Source organism: Rhinolophus hipposideros (assembly GCF_964194185.1).
Source record: "Rhinolophus hipposideros genome assembly, chromosome: 12".
Classification (NCBI taxonomy): domain Eukaryota; kingdom Metazoa; phylum Chordata; class Mammalia; order Chiroptera; family Rhinolophidae; genus Rhinolophus; species Rhinolophus hipposideros.
In genome coordinates, this window is record NC_138058.1 from 55,829,560 (window position 1) to 55,839,122 (window position 9,563).

The 9,563-nt window shown below is 42.0% G+C and overlaps 1 protein-coding gene across 17 annotated transcripts in view; it reads right to left on the minus strand.

Annotated features, from left to right (window-relative positions):
* The window catches only part of BIRC6 (baculoviral IAP repeat containing 6), a 211,416-nt gene extending 203,338 nt beyond the window's left edge, over positions 1 to 8,078 (minus strand). For all 17 annotated transcript variants that reach the window (XR_013994673.1, XM_081069478.1, XM_081069474.1 and 14 more), the window contains exon 1: positions 7,740 to 8,078. Coding sequence is in view for 16 of the 17 variants with exons in the window: in XM_081069478.1 (XP_080925604.1) it covers positions 7,740 to 8,076 (337 nt within the window). In the remaining variant the exon portion in view is untranslated. The remainder of the gene's footprint in view (positions 1 to 7,739) is intronic.
* Between the last annotated feature and the right edge of the window lie 1,485 nt (positions 8,079 to 9,563).

A 9,563-nucleotide genomic window follows, 5' to 3' on the forward strand; every position in this document is an offset into this window, starting at 1 on the left:
AGCATTACTGAAACAAAGCCAATGTAGGTGCTCATAGCCCACAAAGAGATTTGCTGAATTAAGTTTTTACAAAGAACCCAGATGCATCCAGAACACAACTATCTTCTAGGTCTACTGAAATCCCAACTCTCACTGTGTTTATTATTTTCATAGGAGAATAATTGAGACTAGGAAAGATGCATGTACCAAGGTGAATCAGGAAATAGGAAGTAATATGAAACATTTACAATTTCCAAAGTGGAGACCTACAGAAAGATTTTGCATTTGATCCAAATTAATGCATGCCCAATTCAGAAGCAGTAAGAAAAGTATTTTCTACCTCTAACAAAGTGATAAGTTTTATTCATAAAATTTATTTCTTGAGGACTATGCAGGCTAACATAGCTAGTTTTCTACATTTCGAAACTTCTTGGAGCAGTCAGCTTGAAGTCTGAATAAGAAGATGTCATACCAATCAATCAGTCAATCAATCAGTATGAATTAAGTTAATCTGAACTTCACTGTAACTGGAGTAGAGTACAATGACATTTTCTCATTTATGACCACTGCACAAACTTCTCAAATCAAATCAAAGTCTATATCTATCTAGGAAAAGGATAAAGGGAGATATTAATAAAGAAATGTAAAACTAGAGTATTTATCCAAAAAACAATAAGCAGCTTTAGTTTCTTCTTTTTCACTATGACAAAGACCTGGAACCCCCATTCAGAAACTGAAGAAACAGGACTTCCTCTTACACAAAATACTGCAATATCCATTAATTAATACCCACATACATATCTTCATTTACTTGTCCATGTGTACTACATGAACAATCTTTATATACACAGAACTAATAATACAACAGACTTAACTTCACTCTGACATTTAGCTACACCAATACACAGAAAGATATTTTCCAAATGTAGATAACATTTGTTACCAACATTAGTATTCCATCTACATGTGAATGATATCTATCCATCCTCTGTTTATACACTAAGTCAGTGAACATTTGTTAAAAAGTGAGGAGCATGGTGATATCAAGCACCCAGGAGACTTGAATTCACTGTGTACCTACTATACATACGCCAGGAAGTGTTAGACACTTTAAATGTTTACCACTTAATCTGCATGATCACCCTGTTAAATATTAATCTTAATCTACAAATGACGATGCTGAATTCAGGAAGTTTAGGTAGTGAGTTAGTGAGCTAAAACTCAAAATTCAGGACTGTCTAAAACAGGGGTGTCCAGACTTTTTTCAACGTTTTTCACCAAGGGCCATCTGCAGTAAAATACACAAACAGCCGGGCCATTCACTGGAGGTAAAGTACGTATTGCCTCACCTGGTTTATTTAAGTAAACTAAATATATTTTTGGAATTTGCTGCGGGCCAGTTAACAATGGATGGCGGGCCGCAGTTGGCACGCGGGCCGCAGTTTGGACACCCCCTGATCTAAAACATAAGCCCATTCTCTCTCCATATGCTCTCAAACAAGCTTATAAAAACAAAAAACAAAATATACTACTTTTAGGAAAAGTGGGGAGCTCTTTCAAGAACAGCACCACCAGCAATTAAATAATAAAATACTGAACAAATTAACAATATCAAAGCAAAAACTAGATGGTTTCTGAACAGAAGTCAAAGGTAGTAAATCAAAAAATATTCCTAATAAATTCAAATTTGGGGTTAAAAAATTTAACAGAGAATTTCAAAAAGGTTTAAGTAAAAAAGGGTATTTACAGAGATTTACAAGTAAGTAAAAAGAATATTTTTGAGCACTTTATATGTATTAACACATAAACTTCACAATTATCATCCCCATTTTGCAAAAGGGAAAAAACTGTAACCAAAATGTTAAGTAATTTAGTCAAGGCTACAGAGTTAAATTGAAAAGAAAAAAAAATATCACCTGAAACTGGGATCTTACCCCAAGCCAACTGTATCCCAAACAGGCTCCTTCCTAATTATTATGCTAAATTGCAAGAACAAACAGCTAAAAAGAGGGACCTATCTAATAATAGAAACAATATGGTCCCTGGTGGATGGAGAGCTATTTAGATTTTTTTAAACCCAAAGTCCACAAATCAGCATATGAAAAGATGTTCAACATCATGGTTTTAGGGAACTGCAAGTTAAAACAATGGATAGCACTACATACATATTGAAATGTCCACAATCAAAACACCGATAATAGCAAATGCTGGTGAGGATATGGAGTAACAGGAACTCCAATCACTGCTGCTGGAATACAATATAGTAAGTACAGCAGCTTTGCAAGACAGTGTCCTACAAAACTAAACATAATCCTACCGTATGATCCAGCAGTCGTGCTCCTTGATATCTACACAAATGAACTGAAAACTTATGTCCAAGCAAAAATCTGCAAACAAATGTTTATAGTAGCTTCACTCAAAACTGCCGCAACCTAGAAGCAACCAAGATGTCCTTTAGTAGGTGAACAGATTAAAAAACTGTGGTACATCCAGACAACGGAATATTATTTAGTACTAAAAAGAAGTGAGCTATCAAGCCATAAAAAGACATGGAGGAAACTTAAACGCATGTTACTAAGTGAAAGAAGCCAACCTGAAAAAAACGGTACGTACTGTGTGATTCCAACTATGACTGTTTTTAAAAAGGCAACACTATGGAAAGTATAAAAACATCAGTGATTGGCAGGGGGGAGGAGAGAGAAAGGGGTGAACAGGCAAAAAGCAGAGGAATTTTAGGGCAGTGAAACTCTTCTGTATGACATGTCATGTATAACTATCAGAACTCATAGAATGAACACCACCAAAAGTGAACCCTAACATAAACGATGGACTTTGGGTGATAATGGTATGTTAATTCAGGTTCATTGATTGTAACAAACATACCACTGTGGTGCCAGATGTTTACAGTGAGGGAGGCTGTATGATCCCATGGGGTCAGGACATATACAGGAACTCAAGTCTTTTCTGCTAAATTTTACTATTAATCTAAAACTGCTCTAAAAAAAAAAAATCTAAGGAAAGAAAAAAGCCAAAGAAAACGTTTTATTTAGCAGTTAGTATGTAAGGAAGCATCCATTTACCATACTCATTAGTTTATACCAAGTCAAAAATATTTATTAATATTTTGTATTAGGCACCCTGGGAAAGGTTAACAAGCAGACAAGATTCCATTAACAAAGAGTTTGAAATATAGTTAAACACACATCAAATATTCACAAGAAGTTATATAAAATGGAACTTACAGGGTCTGACAATTAAGTTCACGAACTTGCCACCATGCACTTACACAGCTCCTAACCTTGGTATATCAGTGTCTCACAGCTCGAGTTCGTGTCGCCGGGGGCAGTGTCTTGGTGAGTGGCATTCATTACGGTTGTTGCGTGTTTTTGTGTGCCATCGTAAGAATGTCTAAGCTTGAATTAGAGCAATGAACAAACATTAAATTTTTTTGTTATCCTTGGCAAGAGTGGAGGTGAAATCAAGGACATGTTAGTCCAAGTTTATGGGGATAATGCCGTGAAGACAACGGCCGTGTACAAATGGGTTACACGTTTTTCTGAGGGGAGAAAACGCGTCATTCATGAAGAGAGGTCAGGACAGCAGGTAAAGAACAGATCTGACAAAAACATTACAAAAATTTGTTGAATTGTGTGTCAGAATTGTCGGCTGACTGCGAGAAGCATAGCAGGCCAAGTAAACACCAATAAAGAAATAGGGAAATCTTAACTGAAAATCTTGGCATGAGAAAGGTGTGTGCAAAAATGGTCCCGAAGGAGCTCACCGATGAACAAAACCGAAGGAGAGCTCAAGTTTGCCAAGACCTTTTGGAGAGGCAAGACGATGTTTTGGGCCATGTTATCACTACTGATGAAAATGGGTATACCGACATGATCCCATAATAAAACATCAAAGTGCACAATGGAAGTCAGCCAATTTTCCACGACCAAAAAAGTTCCGTCAGTCCAAATCAAGAGTCAAAACGATGTTGCTAACCTCTCTTGATATCAGAGGGATTATTCATTATGAATTTGTATCAACTGGACAAACAATTAACTAAGTTTACACTTTGGAAGTGTTGAAAAGCCTACATGAAAAAGACGAAAACAACCTGAACTTTTCGCCAACAAGTCAGGGCTCTTGTCATGACAATGCACCAGCTCACAGGCACTGTCTGTGAGGGAGTTTTTAGCCACGAAACAAATAAGTATATTGGAACACCCTCCCTACAAACCTGATCTGGCCCCCAATGACTTCTTTCTTTAACCGAAGATAAAGGAAATATTGAAAGGAAGACATGTGGATGGCATTCAGAACATCAAGGGTAATATGACGACAGCTCTGATGGCCATTCCAGAAAAAGAGTTCCAAAATTGCTTTGAAGGGTAGACTAGGCTCTGGCGTCAGTGCATAGCTTCCCAAGGGGAATATATCCAAGGTGACCGTATTGATATTCAGCAATGAGGTATGTAGCTCTTTTTCTAGGATGAGTTCGCAAACTTAACTGTCAGACCTCACAAACAGTTCAAGACAGAAAACATACCACAAACATTAAGTTGCCAAATTACTAACCTAAAATAGACATTAATAGGACAACATGTGTTTAGGTTTTCAGTGGATCACATCAGACCAAAAGAATCAGAAGTTAGTATCTGATCTAGGTTTTGAAAAATAGGTAAGATCTGTCTAATTGTCTGGAGGGACTTGGTGCATTCCAAGAAAGAATGAAAGTACTGGAGTTGGGAAAGGAAATTAAATGAACCAGTTTCACAAAACAAAACAGGGAAACATGACTAAAAACTGGTAGAGGCCAGATCATGGAGGTCACCTAATTCCAGACCAAGGAATCAGCGTAAGGACTCTGAATTCTTAACACTCGAACACTAAGGGAGTAAAAAGTCTTGCCTAACCTACATATATACAAATATATCGCTCCTTAATCTAATGAAAGTGTATTTAAAAACATTTTATGTCACATACAGATAAAGTAAGATATATACTAGTAGACATAGTTAAAAATTCACCATTTTTGCCACCCAATTGAATACATATACATACAAGTTGTGTTCCCATCCTTTAATTTTCAATCCACACTAACAGGCTACCCATAACAGAATCCATCCATCTAACACACTGCTCTATCACCCAATAAAACTCTTTGGTTCTGGTTACACCACTCTTTATTCCCTCAAACAAAGACATCTTTCCTCTGGGGTAGAAAAGAAGGTGGCTCATTGTCCATTAACTGGAAAGAGGGGTCATGTTAGGACCACGGTCACTACTGGCACCTTCTCCTCATTCTATTTATAGGACTCTCACCCTCTATTAATCATTACAAGCAAACCTACCAAATACTTACATAGTCCAGACAAAATATAAAATGCAGCACTCCCTACACAATCATCTGAATAATGACATATACATGACCCTATACAATGTTTGGTAATCATTATTAATAAACTGCACTTCTCATATATGAAAACATTTCAGAATTTGCCCACTGTTACTTTCAAACTTTTCCTGTAATCTTTTTCTTTTGCTTGCCATTAACTCTTCCATATATTTTTAATCACATTCAATCCTCAATGTCATGGGCATCAGAAATTGTATCCAATCCCATACTTCTCTAATTAACAAATGCCACAACAAATCCCAACTAAGTGATCACAAATCACGGCTAGGTTTTATGCATCTACCTTTATTTATACTTACATTAAGCACCTAAAACTCTCCCCTTTGGTAATCTACCATTAAAGTGACTACTTTTTTTCTTTTATAAACATGCATATACATATACGTCCAATTTCCCCAACCATTTATAACAAATTCGAGCATACATAATTTTTCTCGAACATGGCCTCCAGATATAAAAACACGCCATGAGACTCCTCTGTCTACTGAAAACATTTTTAAACTTTTGTTAATGTGGCTTTTTATAGAAATCCAAATACATACACTATACCACTTATTCAAAGTTTAAAATCATGAAAGACAGTGTTAGACATTGTTTAAAGATACAAGTATGTACTAAAAAACAAAGACACGTATGAAAATGATAAAACTAAGTTAAAGATAATGCTCATGGGAGAGGGAGGGTTGGAGGAATGCAATCCAGAAGGAACACAAAAGAGACTTCAAATCTTTGTAATGTTTTATTTCTTAAACTGATTCGGGAATACATTATCATAGTAATTCTTTATACCTTTTTATTTGAAATAATTTTAAGTGAGTTTAAGAAGATATTCAATTACTAATGAGTATCTCCCTCTCCTACAAGCTGTTATATCCAAGCTGCAGTAAGTGCTCCTTGCTATTTCTGGGACACCTCTCCTGTCCTTTACTCAAGTCATGAAAAAAAAAACTTACAAGCCCACAACCCAAAATGTTCTCTTAGACTCATCTTAGATATGTTCCAGATTTATATTCTATAGCTACACAAAACCTACTTCCTTTCACAACTCTCACATCAATAAAAATTAATTCCCTTATTTTATCTTTGTATCCCTAAATTGCCATTTACTTAAGTGCCTTATTACTCACAATAAACTAAAATAACCACCTTTCCTTACTTGTCTACGTTAAAATACAAGTGAATTGGTAGACCACATAACTACTTCCACTGGACTAAATGCAGACAGTAGTATCCATTATAAACCTGTGCGTGATTTACTCACTCATGTACTCACTTTTCAATCTCAGTTTGTAACATCTAAATTAAGCCACTCCTCATTAAACCGCAAATGCTAGGTCATCTCAGCCAAACGTAGCTTGGCCAGGGCAATGCCCACAACACTCCCGTGCAGTCCGCTGAGCGCCCGCTTCTCGCGTACTAAAAGTCGCGTCCCTGGACCAAGTGGACACCACCCAGAACTGCTCCACTTCCTCGGTGAGACTCAGATATACTTCCGAATCCCCACTTGCGGCTCATTGTGGCAAAACAAGTAGAGAAGGCCTGAAGTTTTTCACCTCATTACGAACCCAAAGGAATCTACATTTCATACACCGCAGGTCCCGAGTTCATCGTCACTGGGGATGGAGGGGGGACAGAAATTGGAAGCCCTGAACTAGAGGACAAGGTCTAGCCTTCCATGGAGTCCGCCAAAGTCCTAAAGTCGTCGACGGAGCAGTTCAGGCAGCCAGCCCGCCTACTTCCCTACCCACCCCCCACTCCGGGCCACCCCACCCCCACCCCACCCCACCCCCACCCCGGGAGCGAAGCCCGCGGAACATCCTAGCACCTGCGGGTCCTCGGAACAGCCGAGGATCCACAAGAGGGGAGGGCGTGGAAGTCGGGCGGACGCTCGTCTCGGGCCACCAGCCTCTCACTCGGGACCAACGCTTCGACCCTTCCGCTCTGTGATCCAGCGGAAGGCGGTACAGACGACTCTTCCAGGACCTACCCCGGGGCCTGGCTTTCTCCGTGGCCGAGCTCCGCGGCCTCCTCCTCTCCGAGGACCAAGCTACGCCGGACGCTCAAGGCCCGAGCGGCAACTCCCAACACTGCCCACTTGCCAGCCCTGCCTCCCCAGCTGCGGCCGCTGAAAAAGCCAAGCCCTGCGGTCGTCCTCCACCGGTTTCCGGGCCTCCCTTCCCAGGCAGGCCTGAGCCCCCAGCCCTGCCCTCCCGCCTCCCCGCTCCCATCCGCCGCGTCCCCTCCTCCGAAGGCCCAGCCCCGGGGCAGGGCGGCTTCCGTGCCCGGTAACCCGCCGGCCCGGCTCCTCCCGCGGCGGGCCCGGTCTCCGCCCGGCGTGCCGCCTACTCACCGCTGAGCGCCGAGGCCTGCAGGGTGGCCCCCGAGGTGCCGTCGATGACTTTGATGGTCCCGCGACTGGTGACGGCCAGGATGGCGTTTAGCGCCGGGTGGTAGGAGAGGCTGTGCAGACCGTCGGCGTCGCAGCGCATGCAGCCGTCCCGGAGCACCAGCCACTCCGAGACCCCGGCCGCTCCCGCTCCCGCCCCCGCCCCCGCCGCTGAGGAACAGCCCGAGCCCGAGGCCGCCGCAGCCGCAGCCGCCATCTTCCGGCCTGCGCTCAGCACAATCACACTGGGAAGCGGCTCAGTGACAGTCCCGGGAGGTGCAACACCACCGCCAGTCACCATCCGGGGCCAGGGGGCAAGCGGAGCGCGTTAACCGGAAGTGAAGTCAGGCGCCGGCGCGCACGCGGGACGTCGGCCCAGCGCCCAGACGGGCCGAGCTCGGAGGACGCTGGCGGAGGAGGGGGAGCGAGAGCGAGAGAGACGGGGCGGGGGCGGGAGACAGACGAGTGAGCATGCGCGGAAGGGCTCGCGCGTGCCACGCGCCACTGGTCGGGCCAGCTCTGCGTCCGCAACGGCCCAGTTTCTTTCTCCGAGCCCAGGGAGTGGTCGCAGCCAGGGCTCCGCCCCGCACCTGGGCTCCAGGCCGGGGGAGGTTGGGCTCCCTTGCATTTCGGCTGGGAAGGGTCACCGGTCAGCGCTACCTGTCTGGGATGCCCAGAGGACCTTTGCTGCAGTTCCATCTGCGCCCGAACGGTTCCCAACACGTGCGGAGCCGCTGTTCGGCGGTGGCCAGAAGGAGACCTCAAGGTCTGGGTCACGACTCTAATCTGAGAATAAACAGTCCGAAGAACTTCTAGTCTGGATTTGGAGAAACCGATTTGGAGAAACCTAATGACTTCCCCAAATCTGTGCCTATTACAACGCCCCCACCCCAATCCCCGAATCGTTCTTGAACAAAAGTGCCAAATATGAGCTGCTGGAAGCATGTAAAAAGGCTAGTTTCTCTATCCGTTCCGAAGAACTCGAGTTATGTGAATTGCTAATAGGTGTGTACAGGTGTTGAGAGGACTCCAGTCAAGTAAATTTATTAATCACCCCCTTTAGAAAATAACTGCATTTTTTTTTTCAACTTTTATTTTCGAAATGACTAGACTCAAAGTTATCTGCAAATATAGGACAGACGTCTGTGGTCTGCCTCCCCTAAACCCCTATGAGAAAAACATTGCACAGACCTAGATTGAAGGACATTCCCTGGAATCCCTGACCAGTACTTCTTCAATATAAAACAGAAGTCCAATTTACCTAGTTTCCCCCAGCAGTTACATATTACATAATTTTAGTACAATATCAAAAGCAGGGATTTGATATTTATGTGTGTTTAATTCTATGTCATTTTATCATATGTAGATGCCTGCTGTACAATCAAAATACTATATTCTGTATATTTTGGCATCATATTATCTTGGAACGCCTCGTTTCCTTTTCCTTAAAAACCCAATCAAAGTGCTGTTGTAAGAATAATCATTTGTAAAATGTGTAGAATAGCATCTGACATATGAGTATAGTAGGTGCTCATTAAAGGTTATGAAAGTTAATTGCTTTCCCACGGTCCTGTGGACTTCCTTCAAGAAATCTTCATGGATTATTCAAACTACAATTTAAGCCTGGTTATTCATATGCAAAGTTTTACTTATATATTCGATATATTCATTGCATTTTAGAATGACAAATACGGCGTTTTTGTCTGATGTTTGGAAGGATATATATATATATATATGTATATATAATAAAGTGGAAAATACCCGAGTATTAAAGTCTTAATGAATATC